Here is a 17,697-nt window from a genome sequence, read left to right as displayed (position 1 = left end):
TGGCTTTGCTTTGAAGCTTAAACTGCTCTGGGGCGCACTGGGAAAATCAGGCACCGCGAGGGGCTGGCAACCCCTCTGCCTGGTGACACCCCAGCCGGGATGTCCTTCCCATGGGAACGGTGGCATTTGGTGGCACCTAGGAGGTGGTGCTGGGCAGAAGGGACAGGAGAGGGGAGAGGACAGCCTTGCTGCCTTGTGGGATGTGCAGGGGCTATTGAAAATACAAACCTGGCCGTCCCTGGTGGGATGGAAATGTTACAGCTATGAAATGTCTTGCTGCTGCCAGGGAAAGATGCAGGCGGATGATTTGCAGGCTGCTGTGGCTGCTGTCTGGAGACGGTTCATTAAGGCTTTTCTAATATATATATATATATATTAAGGAGTAAATTAACTTGGGTTTTCAAGGGAGGAGCTGCCAATTACACAGGTTCCCCAGGCTGCGTCCAGCAGTGGTGCCCTATGCCTGAGCAAAAAGGGCCCCTGGACCCTGAGGACTCTCTGCCACCTGGGTGGGGCAGCTGCCAGGTTTTTTGTGCAGTCTTTAAGATGCTAAAAAATCCTTTTTACCACCCCCTCAGCAAAACCGGCACCAGTCAGTTAAAAAAGTAGCAGCTGGGAAGAGCTGGAGTCATGTCCTGGCCTCGGGAGCTGAGTCCTGTTGGCATGGGCATCCCTGGGGCTTTGGGAGAGATGGGGAGCCTAGGGACCCTCACCGGGCGTGAGGATGGGCATGGGGATGGGGACAGGGATGGGGATGGGGACGGGGATGAGGATGAGGGTGAGGATGGAGATGGGGACCAGGAATGGGGATGGGGTCAGGGATGAGGATGGCAGTGGGGATGGGGATGAGGAAGGGGATGGGAATAGGTATAGAGATGGGGAAGGGGGTGAAAATGAGGATGAATATGGGGACAGGGATAGGGGATGAATGGGGATGAGGAGAGGAATGTGGTCCAGGATAGGGATGGGGACCAGGAATGGGGATGGGGTCAGGGATGGGGTCGGGGATGAGGATGAGGGTGAGGATGGGGATGGGAATCAGCGATGGGAGGGGGTCAGGGGTGGGGATGGCCATGTAGATGGGGATGAGGATGGAGAAGGGGATGAAGACGGGGACAGGGACAGGGATGAGGATGGGGACAAGGATGGGGATGAGAATGAGGATGAAGATGGAGACAGGGACAAGGATGGGGATGGGGACAGGAACAGGGACAGGCTATGCCCACCCATACCATGTGCTGGGAAAGGAGGTGCTTGCAGGGACTGATCCATGTAATCATTTCCACGTGCCTCAGCAGAGCCTTTGGCTGGGGGGCGGGGGGTTAGCCCTTTTCATAGCTTGGGCATTAAAAAAAATCAATAGGAATTTACTTGGTGCAATTTTGTGCAGAAACAGATGTGCTGGAGCTGGAGGAGGTAGAGGATGCTTTGTGGGATGGGGCTGGGGAGGGATCCAGCCAGACCCAGAAACTCCCCGACCTTGGACACTTGCAACTCGCTCTGCTACACTTGGCAAACCAGGACAAACCCCACATCGCTCTCCTGCTAAATGGGGGGCTGGGAGGGGGAAGGTGGGGGGCAGCAACCCCCTGCCCTGCTGAAGGCTCACCTTTGCCCTGGGCTCCCACCGAGGAGGATGGGCAGGCGAATCCCTGGTGCAGAGACCATTTCAGGCAGGAAATCCCGGCAGCCTTTTCCCCAAGTCCTGGCAGCCCTGGGACCGCTGAGCCGCTGCAGCCAGCAGAGATAAGGGAAGCAGCAGGAAACTTGCATCCTCCTGGGGCAGCCAGGAAAAGAAACTTGATTCCCGGTGACAGAAGCAGGGCTGAGGACTGTAGCAGAAAGCAAGTGCTCACAGGGTGCAGCGGGGCCATTCGGTGCTTTGGGACATCAGGTGGGAGCAGGGGTGGTGTGGGGCTAGCATAAGAGCAGGGCTTTGGCCAGCTCCAGCACAGGCTTGGCCAGCAGCGATCTATTGCCAGCCGGGTTAGTGGGTCACTGTAATAATGCCCTCAGAGGGTTTCTCCTCCTGGTTATCGGAAACGAGTCCTGCTCAAGGTTGGGCTCTTTGGCAGGAAGGGCAACGAACTAGTGCCTGAAGCATCTTTCTGGTTCTGGTAGGAAAGGGCTGTCACAGGGGAGGGACTGTGCACACCTGAGCCCCCTGAATCAGCACTCACAAGTATTTTAGCCTCACATAAGAAAAAAGAGATCACAGAATCTCAGACTGGTGAGGGTTGGAAGGGACCTCTGGAGATCACCCAGTACAACCCCCTGCTTAAAGAAAGTTCTCCTAGAGTGAGTTGCACAGAGCCGCATCCAGGTGGGTTTTGACTGTTTCCAGAGAAGGATGTCTATAGGGTTTATCCCCCATCCTTAAAAACTGGAATCTGCTGGATAATTTCAGCCAAATCTGACAGTAGCATGTCTGAGGATCTATAAAACCAAACATAAGAGAGACCCTATTAGTTGCCCCCCCCTGCCTGAGAAGCTGGGCGCAGCCTTGGGTTTGAGCTCAACACTTATGAGCCATCTGAGAATCCACAATGGGTGCATGGCTGGGGTGAGCTCAGCTTGCCAGCAGCAGAAACAACCTCTGCATTGTGTCGGGGACAAAGGGAGAATTGCTGGATGGCCATGTCCCTCCGGTGGGGTAGCTCTGCTTCCCCTCAGGCCGTATCGAGGTATCTCTCCTGGTGGCTCCATCCATGGGACCGTAGCTCCTGGCTGGGCTTGCTGCCTTCTCTGGGACCATCTCCTTTCCTGGGAGAATCCCGCCGGGCGCTGACAGCAGGGAAGCTGCAGCAGCGGGGCAGATTCCCACCAGCACAGTACCCAGCTCTCAACATTTCCATTTTTGGGAGCGATTCTCATTAACTTTGGTCTCACTTCTTTGGATCGGCTTCGCCCCATGACTCAGCACTTTCTCACCCTGACCCACCGCTCCCGCACACAGGGACACCCTTCCCTGGTGGGTCTGGAGGACCAGAAGGTACATCAAGACTTGCTCAGGTGCCTCTTCAAGGATGCGCATGTTGCTTAGGTGGGTCTGGAGGTCATCAGCTCCAAGCAGCAAGAGAACCCACCGGCCACCCAGCAATCCCAAGCCACCCGCTTGCACCCAGGGTTTCTGGCAGGAGCTCTGCAGCCTGCAGCTCCTGGAGGGTGTCCACCCACGCTGCGGATGATTTCCATACGCAGGGTCCATCCCACACACTCCAGCTGTGACCCAGCACAGAACTTTCTGCTCAGGATGTCAAACGTTCTGGGAGAAAGGTTGTCCTTACGGAGAGCTAGGAAGACAGGGTGTTAGATCACAGACAGGTCCATAATATGGAAACCCAAGCTTTGTATAGAAAGAGGAGAGTTTCTTGGCCCTGGGCAACTCGGCCAGAGCAGAAGTGTGTGGAAGTGGCTCAGTGCATGGAAAGGAGAAATAATTCAGCTGCTACTCTAAAAGGCAAGATAGAAAGTGCTGAGTCCTCCCAGCTGGAAAGGTAGTGGAGCTCGGATCTTCCAGCACCCCAGGGAGACAGAGGCTCACAGGATGGAAACGTCGCTCCTGCGTGAAAAAGCTTCCCAAGGCATCTGAGCCCCAGCCCAAAGGATTGCTCCAGTTTCTAGAATGTATTTTAAGAAATAAAGGTAAAGAAAAGCTGTTGTTTTGCTTTTTTTTAATCACTGGGGCTCTCCTTCCTTCCTTTCTCTCTCTAGATACTGCTTTAAAGCTGGTTTCGGTACTACAGCTGCCGGACGAATGTGCCGAGCCCTGCGAGCCTGCCGTGCTGCCAGCGTGCCGGGAGCTGGGCGCAGAGCTCACAGGGCGCTCGCCAGTGTGCCTGACGCTGACTGATTCCTGCGCACCGTTCGCCCAAGATTAGCCACAAGTTCCTTATTTGGTCTGGGATCCAGCAAACTCCCTGGCAGAGGGGATTTCAGCTGCCAGGGAGAGCTGCCCGGATGGGTTTCTGCTGGGGCTGGGAGCATCTGCTGGGGCAGCAGGGAGGGAGTGTGTTCACAGCAAAGATAAAATCAGCCCATGCCCTGTGTTTCCAGGGAGGGAATCTTGTGTTTTTCCCTGCAGCACGAAGCACAGTGGATACAGATTGCCTCTCCCCATCACACCTGTGCAGCAGGCCTGGTCCTGCCCCATCCCCATCCCAGGGCTCTGGCCCCCTGGCACGCACTGGGCTGAGCTGATGCATCTTTGAGACACTTGCTTGGGTTTATACCCTGAATCAAGACTCCTCTGCAGAATTAGGCTTTATTTGCTGTATGGATTAGGTGCCCCTGGGATCTGCCCAGCTTCTCCCTAGCTGGGGGTGGCCAGGGACTCCAGGGGAGCTGGGATCCCATGTCTTACCCTATAGCATTGTCAAAGATGGGCTCCAGGCCCTGGTCACCCCTTGCTCTTCACCCAACCAGCCCTCCCCACGGCTCTAACAAATCCAAAGCTCTCCCCAAAACCTCTCTCCAGCTCATCTCTCCTCGCCTGACCTCCTCGGGCCTCCTGCCCTGACCCCTGCAGCACCCGAATGCTCCGGGGTGACTAATCCCAGCAATTAGCCTCGTTCCCTGCGTTTATCTGCTTCCTGCCTTTGTCTCCCCCTGACAGCCTCTCCGAGCAAATATGCTTTTAGCCACATTTTCCTGGCTCCGGCTCTCCCGCCAGCCTTTGTCCCATGGAGCCTCTCCGAGCTGGGTGAAGAGGTTATTCTCCCCTCGACACGTGTCCCTTCCATCTGCTGTGATCAAACTGGTGACCGAAATAAAAGCACCCAGCAGTGCCGAGGTCACGCCGGCCCCCGGCAGCAGACGGGCCAGCTCGAACCGGAGGCGATAGGATTTGTTCGTTAAATTGAAGACTGATGCAGACCCACAGGCGTTTCATGCTAAAAGGGATTTTAGGGCTGAGCGATCCAACTAAATGGGGACAGAGTGCTTGGGTTAGTCTAAAATTCAATGGGAAATAGCGAGACACATGGGCAGCACATTTGGGAGCTGCCTTCTCCACCCAGCCTGTTCCTCAGGACAGCGGAGCTCTTAGACCCACCGAGTTTCAGAGGGATGTAAGCCTTGATGTGTAGGCTTGACCAGCCTCTGTGCCTAAAGGAGTAAGCCAGGCTGCTTTAATTTAATCCCTTTTTTTTTTTTTTTGCCTTTCCTGGGTGTTTTTTTTTGGTTTGGTTTTGATTTTGGTTTTGGTTTGGTTTTTTTTCATTTCACTTTCCCTAAAGTCAGCTTCAAAATCCCCCAGGATTTTTCCCCACGGAGGTATGGGCTGCTCTGCAGCAGGTCTAACCCAGCTGAGTGCTGTCTCACTTTGCTTGCGCTTCTCAGGTGCTTTTGCCATGACGTGGATTCATTTTCACCCAGGATGTGGATCCCTTTCCCGCAGCAGCTGGGATACTCCGGTGGGTGCAGGGGCTTGCCTCTGGCCTGGGGGCTCCAGGGAGAGGGGAACATGCAGCTCAGACAAGGGTTGAGGGGTTTATCCCGGGACACTGCACCAAAGGTGCTGCAGCTGCAGAATAACTTGTCCATGGATGCAGCTCCCAGGGTGATGGTCCTCACCCCTCTGCAGCAGCTGGGACCATCTCTGAGCTAAGCAAACCCTTTGCTGAGCCCAGGCCAGGCTCAGCCCCTGCCCCAGGAGCAGCGCCAGTGAAACAGCCCTGATTAAAAGCAGGAAAAAAAAAATAAAAAAAGAGAGAGGAAGATAGGAAGATAAATGTTATGGCCGGATTGTTCCCCTGTGGTGGTGTGGGTCTGGGTGCCTGCGAGGGGAGGGGAAAGGATGGGAGCTGGGCCAGCACCCAGGGCCCACAGCAGGGCACCCACACCTCCCCCCCCCCCCCCCCCAGTGGCATGGCTGGGTGGGCACTCACACATCAGGACCCAAAACCTCACACACTCACAGACACACACTGCAGGAGCCTCCTTCCTGCCCTTCCCTGCTTCCTCCTTCCCTCCCTCTCCTTCCTTCTTCTGTCCCTTCCTTGCTTCTTCCTCCCTCCCTCCCTTCCTTCTTTCCCTCCCTTCCTCCCTCCCACACTCTTTTCCTCCCTCCCTTTCCTTCCTTCCTCTGCCCCTTCCTCCCTCCCAATCCCTCTCCATTCCTTCTTTCCTCCCTCCCTCCTTTCCTTCCTCCCATCATCCTTCCCTTCATTCCTCCCTCCCATACTCTCTTCCTTCCTTCCTCCCTCCCTTCCTTTCTCCTCTCTCCCTCCCTTCCTTCCTCTGTCCTTTCCTCCCTTCCAACCTCTCTTCTTTCCTTCTTTCCTTCCTCCCTCCCAACATCTCTTATTTCCTTCTTTCCTTCCTTCCTTCCTGCCTTCCTCCCAACCTCTCTTCTTTCCTTCTTTCCTTCCTTCCCTCCTTCCTCTCTCCCTTCCCTTCCTTCCTCGCTTCCTTCCTCTGTCCCTTCCTCCCTTGCAGCCTCTCTTCTTTCTTTCCTTCCTTCCTCTCTTCCTTCCTTCCTTGCTTCTTTCCTTCCTTCCTCCCTCCCACTCTCTCCCTCCTCCCTTCCATCCTCCTGCCCTCCTTCCCTTCCTCCCTCCCTCTTCTTCTTCCCTCTGTCCCTTTTTCCCTCCCAGCCTCTACTCTTTCCTTCCTTTCTTGCTCCCTCCCTTCCTTCGTTTCTTTCCTTCCTTCCTTTTTTCCCTCCTCCCTCCCTCCCTCCTTCCCTTTTCCCCCTCCTTCCTGTCACTTCCTCCCTCCCTTCAGCAGCTCCCCAGCCCCCAGCCCCTCTCCCCTACTCAGCCCACCCTTCCTCCCTGGCCCTGGCGGGGGCCCTTCCCTCTTGCTGTCACTTGGGGGCCCAGGGGACACTCTGCCCTGGCCCCAGCCCCCTCCCATACCCCGGTGCTCACCCCCACTCCCACCCCTGCCCCGGGGAAGCGACGCGGGGGGCGCAGGGAGCAGCCACCCCACTCCTCACCCTGCTCGTGCTGGAAACGCCACCGAGCAAAAAACACTTTCCTTGCTCGTTCCGGTCATCCCGCAGCTGGGCCAAACCCTGCCCCGGGCTTTCAGGGCTTGTGCAATTGGGGAAACATTGCTCCACCGTCCCCTCCTTGCCCAACGCCTTCCCACCCCGCAGCTGCTTTCTTTTCCCCCTTGTTTTCCCCTTTGGCGGATTTGACAGGATGCGGCCACAGTGGAGATGCCGGCAGCTCCCCAAAACGCAGCGGGAGGGGGTGGCTGCAGCCCCTGGACCCGCTGCCCCCCACGGCCGGAGCTGGCTGCTGCCCGCACCTTTCAGCAGATTTCCCGGCTGGCTTGGGCTATTTTCTCATCTGGCTGAGCGCTCTGGGGTGAGCAGTGCTGCAATAACACAGCTGGAAACAATCGGCAGGGTTTTCTCCTGCCTGGGTCACCCAATGACTCAGAGCAGGTCTGCGTTCCCAGCTCTGAGGGACCGAGCATCTGAGCAGTCCCTCAAAACTCCCCTCTCTTGGGGACACCACCGTGGTCAGGATGAGGGGACACAGGGACCAGCCCTGCCAGGTGCTGGGCTGCATCAGCTGCCACTTCTGCCTCTAATGACCACTTTAAACCAGGGTGTCTGGGCATGTTTAAGATGCTCAGCGCAGCTTCCTGGCAAAGAAAACCCACCACCCTTGGAGGAAAAGCACCAGGCTGTCACCAGCCTGGGTGCTCCCCATCCCCATGCCCCACCCCCCCCCCAGGTGCAGGACACTGGGTGCCTCCCCAACATGTCACTGCATCATTTGGGCCATGAGAGCACCCACCTGCCCATGCTGGGGAGCTGTGACCCCGCAAAATCCCACCACCTGGAAGAAGTGAAAGGCTGAAAGCCTGGTGGGTGTTTTAGTCTGGGGAAACCAGAGCTGGGGAAGAAGCAGGAATGGGAGAGGATACTGGGGAGGGGAGGGTGGTGCTCTGCTCCCATCCCTTGGGGAACTGGGGTCCCTGGGAAGGAGAGTGGGGCTGGGATGGGTGAGGAAGCACCAGCCCGCGGTGACTGAGCGCTCCTGGGCAGGGAGGAGGGTGGCTCTTCTCTGCAGGGCACTCTCAGCCTTGTTTGTTTGACATGTGAATATCCAGCAGGATCCCGGCCAGCCACATCCTTCCATCCAGCTCCCCAGCACCGTGCTGCCGGCCAAAACCCTCCCCGCCTAACGGGCTCTAAATTAGGTTATTCAGACACTGCTACAAACACTTCCAAAGAGAGTGCTGAGCTTGAGGAAGGCGAGAAAATCGCTGTACGGCTACCCAGAGCCGTGCCGCTGATGAAGAGCAGGCAGACAAGGCTTCTCTGGGCAGCAGCAGCTAGTTGGGGGAAGCTGAGCTTGGCAATAACATGGCACGGCAGCGGAGCAGGCACTCGCTTGCCACCCCTCGCCGCTACCCGGCTGGCAAGGACAAGGCGTATGGGGTCAGCAAGAGTTTTGGAAAAAAAACCCCTGAAATTCCTTGCGGATGTTTCAAGTTTTTCCAGCTCCTCATTTGTCTTCTGGGTTTTGTGGCGTGCTGCTTTTTCTTCTGCTTTGGGTTATTTTGATGCCTGGGCTTTTTTTTCCCCCTCTCCGCCAGGAATGTGACCGGCAAGAAGAGGGTCACGTCGGAAGTGTGACGAACAGAAGAGATTCGTCATACGGGGTGATGAGACTTTCTCAAAATTGTCCCCGTCCCCCCGCCCCCAAAAAAAGCTGCAATTTATGCAAATGAACAAAAAGAATAGCTAAACAGGGACTCGGTGCATCTGGCTGCCCACGCTGGTTTCTCTCCCAGGGGAGACGAAGGAGGGAGACGAGTCTGCGGTTACGCTCCCGGCTTCACACCCACCCCGGTCCCGAGCCTGGCTCCATGGTGCTGGGGGCTGGATCCCCCTCCACAGAGAAGGACAGTTACCGTGGCCAGCCATGCTCAGCCTCAGACCTTCCAGCAGTGGGGGAGAAGAGCTGAGACCAGGGGGAAAAGCATCCTCCTGCCTGGCTGCTCTGTCACCCCAGCCACAGCTGCACTGGGTGGCTGCCTCCCACACCCAGCGCCTCAGAGGCATGGTTGGAGCAGGAGATAGTCCCCAAAAGCCTTCTCCATCCCAGGCTTTCCTCATCACCCCAGTACCGAGCAGCATCCCCTGGTCTTTGGTGCATCCAGGGGCAGCTCCCACCCCCAAAAAGGGCTGGATTTCATCATGGTTCCTCCTCCTCCTCTCCCTCAGCAACCTATTTCTGCTGAATTTGGCCTTCTGGCTTTGTTCAACAGGCTGGTGGTATCTGTCGAGGGACTTCTCAGTAGTTCTGGGGAAGCCCAGCACTGGGTCTCTTCCCCATCAGAGCAGACTGGCAGTGACATGGCCTTTGCGGGAGTGTGCAGTGTCACCACCCAGCTGGCAGCAAGTCCCTGGGACCTGCTGTGCCCGGGTGAAGGGGAACAGCATCCCCCAGCACCCTCAGTGCAGGAAGGAAAGCAAAGCCCAGGCGTTTCACTTGGAGAGGCAGCTCCTGCGGGCGAAGGCAGCTTGCCTGGCGTGGGTTTTTGGTTTAAGATGGCAGATTTCCGCTCTGAGCAAGAAGGAGTGGGGATGCTCTGCCCATGCGCAAGGCCCAGCCTGGGGCGAGGACCATCCTCCCCGGTGTTTGTAGCACTGCAGCAGGGCTGGCACCAATTGCCCCAGGGGCCGGGACAGACACACAGGACACGCTAGCTGATCCAGCCCTCTGGAGCTGCTGGGCTCTCCTTCCCAATCTTCAACCTGGGGAAAAACCTGAGGGATCCCACGCTGCCAGGATCACCCCAAAAAGAGCTGCTGCGTGCTCTGAAGAGTACACTCACCGGGGGCCTGGCTACCCACCGGCTTGCCCTCCCCAGCTCCTCATCCACAGGGAGTTGACAACAGGTGCTGGGCTTGCTAAAGGTGCTGGGGCTGTGTTTCGGAGCTGCTGGCTGGGAGGATAGCGGTCGGATTGCTTCCCCAGGCAGGCTGGATTTCTTCTCCCCTGGGCCCCAGGCAGGCAGCAGCCGCTGGGTTCGCGTTCAGCCCTAGCGAGGGCAGCACTTCAACGCAGCACGGGTACCAGCCCCAGCCTGCACCGAGTTTTATCTCAATTTCTTCCAGAACCGGGACCCTCGCCTCACAGCACCAGCCACAAATGGCCCCTGCCCTCTCTGCCAGAGAAGTCACCAGCATGCTTCATGCAGCATGAACCATACAGTCCATCACTAAAACATGCCAGGGATGATGTCTGGCCCCTCAGACCTCCTCTCCCACCCCTCCTGTCATCTTGATACTTTCCTGTGCTTCACGTACACTCATCCAGAGCGGCAAACAGGGGCCAGAAAGCAGATAACTACAGTTTCATGCTTATTCATCATCAAATGTACCCCACAAGCCATGGTATGCATTATGCCGTGGCATTTCTGTGGCTAGAAAAGCCACTTCTTTTCCTGGAAGAAGCTTTGGGGGTTCTCCTGGAGTTTCCATCTGGACTAGTGGAGCACTGACACGGGCACGGAGGGGCCAGGAGCCCTGTAACAGGGGGCTTGGCAGCAGCATGGCCACACGGCCAGCATGAGGGATGGGGCGCAGGTAGAAGCGGTGCCTGTCTGGGTTGAAGGCTCAGCGCTGCACGTCTCCCGGGATGTACAGAGGGAGGGCACCCCGAGGAGCGAGGGCATGGGGCAAAGGGCTCCCTGGGAGCGCAGGGGGCGCTGGGCAGGAGATGGCACCCAGCAGTGAAATGCCCCTGGGGTAACTCTGTCCATTCCCTGCCTTACTTGCCCCAGTGCAGCAGCTGGCCTTGGCCCCAGCCCTCCACCCCATCACCCCACTCAGACCCAACACACCTCCCCCCCGGACCCCTGCCGCGGGCTTGCCCCCAACTCCCTTACCGGCAGCCAGCCCTGGGGGCTCAGCATACTGGTTCCAGCCCCCCCCCCCCCCCAGGGCCTCAGCCCCGACCCTTTTGCCTGTGACCCCCCCGCGACTCTGCCGTATCCCCCCCCCCATACCCCAGGTCCCCTGCCCCCGTTCTGCGCCCCACAACCCCCCTGCCCACGCACCCAGCTGCCACCCACTTCTCCGGACCCTCCCCGGGCTCAGCCCCCGGGGCTCGCCCCCGCCCGCCGCCGCGGCTCGCCGCGGGGGGGTTGTAGCGGGTCCCCCCGGCCCCCAGCCGCCCCCCGCCGGGCCGGGGCGGGCCGGGCAGCGGGAAGGGGCCGCCCCGGGGGCCGTACCCGGCCGTGCCGCCCCGCCTCCCCGCTCCCTCCCCCCTCCGCCCCACCGGGGCCAGTCGCCGCCGGCAGCCGCGGCGCAGCCCGGTGCGGTGCGTCCCGGTAGGCTACGGGCTGTCCCAACCCGGTGCGGCTCAGCCCCTTGCGGGACTATCCCGATGGAGACGGAGGGTTACCGGTGCCGTAGCAGCCGGTACATCGAGGGAGGGCAGTCGGCGGTGCCCAGCTCGGTGCTGTTTGCCGCCGGGCTGTTGGGCAACGTGCTGGCCTTACTGCTGCTGGGCCAGCACCGGCGCCGCTCCCGGTCCCCCGGCGGCCGCCCGCCGCGGGTCTCCGCTTTCTACGTGCTGGTGAGCGGGCTGGCAGTCACCGACCTGCTGGGCAAGTGCCTGCTCAGCCCCATCGTGCTGGCAGCCTACGCCTACAACCGCAGCCTCAGCGAGCTGGGGCCGGGCGGGCGCAGCGAGGGCGAGCCGGGCGTCCTCTGCCAGCTCTTCGCCTTCCTCATGGCCTTCTTCGGGCTGGCCCCCACCCTGCTGCTGCTGGCCATGGCGCTGGAGTGTTGGCTCTCCCTGGGGCATCCCTACTTCTACCGACGGCACTTCACCCGGCGGCTGGGTGCCACACTGGGGCCGGTGGCGGCAGGGCTCTGCGCCCTTTTCTGCGCCCTGCCACTACTGGGCTTCGGGGTGCCCATGCAGTATTGCCCCGGCACGTGGTGCTTCATCCGTATGGCCGGTGGCGGGCCGCGCCACCTCAGCTTCCCCGTCCTCTATGCCAGCTTGATGGGCCTGTTGGTGCTGGCCATCGGTGCCTGCAACGTGAGCAGCATGCGGCACCTCTACAGCATGGCACGGCGGCAGCCCCACCGTGGGCCCGCTGCCACCGCTGCCCCGCATATGGAAGAGCTCGACCACCTCATCCTGCTGGGGCTCATGACCGTCCTCTTCACCATCTGCTCCCTGCCGCTCATCGTGAGTACTCCTACTGGCTCCCTTGCCCGGAACAGAACCCACAATGCCCCCTGCCCCCGGGAGCTCGGGTGGTTGCTTTGCCCCCCCCCCTCCCCCCCCCCGAATACCCACCACCCCATCCCCATGGGTCTGTCATTGCATTAACCTCCACACACTCCCCCTGCCTCCCAAGGAGGTTGGATTGTTGCTTTGGTCCTCTCTGAATAGTCCCTCACCCTGTCCGTGGGGCTCAGGTCATTGCCTAAACCCCCTTGGCATAACCCCCACATCACCACCACACAGTCCTGGGGGGCCAGGTTGTTGCTTTGGCCCCTTGGAAAAAACTCTGGCACCACCACTCACTCCCAGAGGTGTTAGGAGTGGGGGTTTCATTGCTTTAGTCCCCCCTGAATAACCCACCATACCACCCTGACCCTGAGGGTCAGGTTATTGCTTTAACCTCCCCCCCCCCGCCCCCCATCCCATTCTGCCAGGTTGCCCCCTCAATAGCCACCACCCGCACCACATCTCCAGCAGTTAATTTATAACTTTAATGCCCGCCCCCCCCCCCCCCCGGCCCGAATGATCCCCCATTACCACTACTCTGTGCCAGGGGTGTCGCGGAGGGGGGGTGTCAGAGAGTTACTTTGGTCCTCTCTGAGTGTCCCCTACCCTGTCCCAGGGGTCTGGCTGTTGCTTTAATCCCCATGGAATAACCCTAGCAGTACCACCCAGTCCCAGGATGGGGGGTTAATTCATTGCGCTAATCCCGCTGGAATAACCACACCACTACCCTGTCCCGGGGGTTGGTTAAACCTCCATGGAATACCTGCTCCCCCTCCATCACCACCACCCCATCCCAGGAAGGGTTGTATCACTGTGTTGCCCCCTCCCAGAATACCCACCACCAGCATCATGACCCCAAGTGTTAGTTCACTGCTTTAAACCTCATGGAATATTCCCCCCCCCATCACCATCACTCTATCTGAGAGCTGCCAGGGGAAGGGCTGGGTAATTACTTTGGCCCCATCTGAGTGTCCCCCACCCCATCCCAGGGGTCTGTTCATTGCTTTAATCCCATTGGAATAACCCCCCCACACACACGGTGGTTGCCCCAGAGGTGTTGAAGGTGATGGGGGGGTAAGTTTATTGCTTTAGCCCCTTGTAATAACTGTGCCCCTCCCCCAGCTCCTGTTCCTAGGGAGATTCGTTCATTGCGCTAGAGCTTTCCATAACCCACCCATTCCCACACACACACACCCCCGCCAGTCCCGGAGGTGCTGGGTGGATCCAGCTCCCAACCACACTGGCTTTCCCAACCTAGGGGAAATCCTCCCTGAAATCCTTCCACTTCTTCCCCGGGGGTGGGGGTCCCGCTGGTGGAGTGGGGGGGGGGGAGACCCCCAATGTGACAGAACCCTAAGTGGCCCCCTCCCTCAGTGTCCCATGTCCCTGGGCTGGATCCTGCAGCATCACCTTGCCGTTAGCCTCTGTAGGCAAAGCTCATGCTGCAAAGGGGGCTATCCCAAAATCAGGATGAGGGTGCAGGTGCTGCCACTGCCCTAGGCGACAACTTCCACCTCCGCTCCCCATCCCCTCTATCACATCCTGGGAGCCCATATTGTGATGCACCAGTCACCAGTAGCCCTGGCGCGAGTGGTTTTGTAATAACCCCAGTGAAAGCCCTGTGGTCCTCAAAGAAGCAGGGTTTGGGGCTGGATGTGGAGGTGGAGGAAGGACCTTAACCCAGCAAGGGCCCCCACCTGGCAGCCCTCCAGCTGAGTTACCCAGTGGATGCCTAGTCTGATACCCATCGTGGGGTGGAGGACAACGCAAGTGGGGTGCCCCAGCCTTGGGAGCAGAGTTGCACCCTCCTGCGGAGCCTGCGTGCTTCCTTTGTCTATGAAACTACCCCAGTCACCAGGGACACCTCTTCAGCTCTGACCTCCTGGCCCTGATGGGGACATGGTGCCCTTATGCCACCACTGTCTGTGGCATAGCCCCAGCTCCCAGTTTCAGGACTTGCAACACACAACATGTGCTGATTTGATGCATAAGGATATCGAGGGTTTAAAACTTCTTTTCCTACCCCCAGGGGAATCTCCTTACTCTCAACTTTACCACTGTAGTGAGATCTTTCTTCATTTTTCCCTATTTCTTTGGGGTTTTGACAGATCCGAGCATATATGGGGGCTTTTGCTGCTGATATCAATGAGAATGCTGACCTCAGTGCCCTGCGGTTCCTCTCCGTGAACTCCATCGTGGACCCCTGGGTCTTCATCATCTTCCGCACCTCCGTCTTCCGCATGTTTGTCCGCAGGGTTTGCCGGAGGCTAAATTCCCGGAAAGCCACCCTGAAGGGACCTGTCCCGGGGGAGGACGGCCAGTTCTGTCCCCTGGGCTGGCGCAGGACAGACACCCCACAGCTTGGCTTCCCCTGAACCTGTGGGTCTTGCAGAAGCTGGCACCTGCTGGTGAGGACGAGGAGCAAGCCTTCGGCCCTGTACCCCTGCCCCGGAGCATCCTGAGGCAGCATGGGGCTGGCGCAGGCAGGGATGGCGTCCGGCTTGCAGTGAGGGGAAGGCGTGAAGTGTTTCTGCACCCTCCCCAGGCTGCGTTTCACCCCAGAGAGGAACCTTGTGGGGGTTCCTGGATACCTGTGAATATTTCTGAGCAGCAGCACTTTGTGGAGGGTTTGGGGAGCACCCGGCTCCAGGAAAGCAGGAGGGTTTTGGCGTGTGGCTTCAGGGCAGTGGGGACGCACAGGGCGGAGAGGGGGTGGGTGTGTGTGTCCATCAAATAAAAGTGGTTCGGAGCCCTGCTCTATCACCTTGTCCTGTGCATGATCCCCTTCTACACCAAGGGAGGTTATGTGGGACTGGTTTGGGGTGTCCCCAGAATGGGTGAGGGGGGTGTGAGGGGATACTTTGGAGGTGTGAAGACTCAGAAACTTCAGCAGCAGCTCATGGCTGCACCAAGGAGCTGGAGGGCAGGCAGTGTCCCTCCCTCTCTCCCTGGGACACACATCATCCCTCCCCAGGACACCCGTTATCCCTCCCTGGGATGCACATCGTCCCTCCCCAACCCCATATTCCCTGAGCAGAGCTGTGGTTTCTCTGCCGTGGCTTGCTTTTCTCTTGAAAATTGATTCCTCCAAGTGCTAATGTTGCATTTGTGTTACTCAGATAGCTACCTGTCCTGCTGTAATTATTTTAATTCAGTATTTATGATGATCCTGAGACCTAATAAGAGCAGTAATTGAGAGAATACAGAGCCTGGGATGTATAACCTCACCGGTGCAGGCATGCGAGCAAACGATCATTTTAATGAAAGATCTATTTCCCCTCAACCACATGTATTAACTGGATTTAGTATCTGCCTCAAGTGACCATTTAGGCCAAAAAAATTATAGTGACCAAAGTCCCCATCTGCTTAGTGTCCTTGGAGAAGACAGGGCAAATACTTCTCTCCCTCTATTTAGCTAAGCCTTGCAACGTGCATTTATGTTCCTGCCAGTTCTCGTGTATTTACTCTTGGTGTCAAATGGATTCTGTTTTTGAAGGAAGAAACTCACGCAAATCTATCTTGGGGATTTTTGGAGGCAACCTGGTTGGGTTGGCTCTGCCAGTTGGACCAGCCAGGCTCTCCTGGCTGGAGAAAAGGGCAGACCTATATTTGGGGCTGTACTGGGGGGTCTTCAAGCTCCCTGCTCCTTGTCTTTTATCAGGGTTTTCTAAGGAAAAAGAAATGAAATGAGGGTTGGTCCCTCTATCGGTTTCATGTTACTGGCAGTATTGACTTGGAGATGGCTCACGTGGGACTGCAGAGTCAACAGCCCTGAGCCTGCGCTGTGGCTTTCACCGGACCTGTTTCACCGCAGCAGGATGAAGGTGAGATAACAGCTCTGCAAAATCTTGCTGTTGCCCCCCCCCTGCCGTGGGATATCCTTCACTGTATGGATTCACACACCACTCCAGACAGAAAGACCAGGCACGGCCAGGCTAAGAGTGTGTGCAGCAATGTGAGCGGTGGGTGCCCAGCTGGGACAGCCCATCATCCGCCCATCACCCCAGCCAGGATTCACTCCTGGAGAGTCTGCCAGGAGATGTCCCTGCCCTGCAATATGTGTACTTAGAGCCCAGGGCAACCATGCTCCATGCAAAGCAACAATTAAATTAAAAAAAAAACCAAACACAACAGATTCTTTGTTAAGGTGTACGAATACAGACTTCATCTAAGCTCTGAGATGATGCATAGACCGTCGTGTCTGACCCATCCATGAATCTGTCGTCAGAGGAAAGAAATCATGGAGCCACCAAGCACGATGGGGGCTTGCAGGCTGCCAGGGTGACTCCCCTGTCCCCACACTATCCCCGTTCCCTGGCTGAGCTCGCGCACATCCCGGCGACCTTGACACGCTCATCTGGCTCCAGTAGTGCTTTTAATTGGCATTCTGCCCTCATTGGTGTCCTACCTGCTCTGGGAGCAGACTTGGAGTCTCCAGCCGGCCGCCGCTATCTCTGGGCAAGCCGAGCTCCAGCTGCAGCCAACAAGGTTTCTGCTAGCGGCTGGACGCCAGGCCACCCTCCAAGCAGATAAAATCACTCCTCAACGTGTTTCTGGGCCTGGGGCTGCCGTATCGCGCTCCTCTCCAGAGATGGCAGCACGTCCCCAGCCAGGACTGGGCTCCCAGCCTGCCTGAGCACGCTGGGTGCAGCCGCTGCGAGGAAGGGGCTGCCGCTCTCCCAGTCGCTCCCTTGGACAACCCACTTTTCAATGCCTGAACACATATGGTTTGGGGCTTTGAGAGTTACATCAAAGCTCAGAGCCCCTTCCTATTGCCCAGCTTGGAAAAAATGAAAATAAAATAAAAATGAAAAATCCCTGCAACACGCAGTTTAGTTGTAGATGTTGCTAAGCAGGAACCACAAAAGCCCAGAGGCTCAGGGCTCTCCGGCCAAATGCTGAAGAGGTGAGAGCTGCTGTGTGAGCCCTCCCTGACTGCATCCTCCTTCCAGGCTCCTCGCACTGCTCAGTCATTCCCCATGCCCCCCCCCCGCCAGAGTGCTCCTGTGCCAGCGATCCTCAAAGGGACGGACCTAATGCTTACTGAAGGCAATAAAGAGACGCTGCTCGGCTCAAGGCTGTGGCTCATGCCAACGATGCTCTTTTTGGAGCTGTTATGCCATGCCTGCTACCCTCTGGCACTGCCAGCTGCCCTGTCCCACGCTCCTGGTGCCACTAGCATCACCTAACCCTGCATCTCTCTCCTTTCCTGGACATAAATCAATAAATCAAGCACAGTCAGGTGCTGCTGGGTTTTTTTCAGCTCATGAAATCCAAGCACAACTTCGCACAAGCTCATTTCCCAGAAAATTGTTTAGTTCTTGCGAAGAGCTTTCTTTTTTTTTTTTTTTTCATTGTCTGCCTGCATTTTTCAGCCATTCTGGACGCAGAAAGGCACGTGCCTGGGCAGGCAGCAGCACCAGGGCTGCCAGGCACCCAAGCCAGGACGCTCAGCCTTCGGGGCTGTAAGACACAA

At 57.8% G+C, this 17,697-nt stretch overlaps 1 protein-coding gene across 2 annotated transcripts; it reads left to right on the top strand.

The window, feature by feature from the left end:
* Positions 1-11,257: 11,257 nt before the first annotated feature.
* Positions 11,258-14,981, top strand: PTGDR (prostaglandin D2 receptor). 2 transcript variants are annotated; one of them, XM_037396106.1, is made up of 2 exons: positions 11,258-12,176; positions 14,476-14,981. In XM_037396106.1, the coding sequence occupies exons 1-2, from the start codon at positions 11,361-11,363 to the stop codon at positions 14,956-14,958; spliced, it is 1,299 nt and encodes a 432-aa protein (XP_037252003.1). In that variant the 5' UTR covers positions 11,258-11,360; the 3' UTR covers positions 14,959-14,981. The 2 variants fall into 2 exon arrangements, with proteins under 2 accessions (XP_037252003.1, XP_037252004.1); XM_037396107.1 differs by having other exon boundaries at positions 14,330-14,705.
* Positions 14,982-17,697: the final 2,716 nt, after the last annotated feature.

The sequence above is a fragment of the Falco rusticolus genome, chromosome 7 (assembly GCF_015220075.1).
Source record: "Falco rusticolus isolate bFalRus1 chromosome 7, bFalRus1.pri, whole genome shotgun sequence".
Lineage (NCBI taxonomy): Eukaryota > Metazoa > Chordata > Aves > Falconiformes > Falconidae > Falco > Falco rusticolus.
This window is presented reverse-complemented; position numbering and strand designations above follow the sequence as displayed.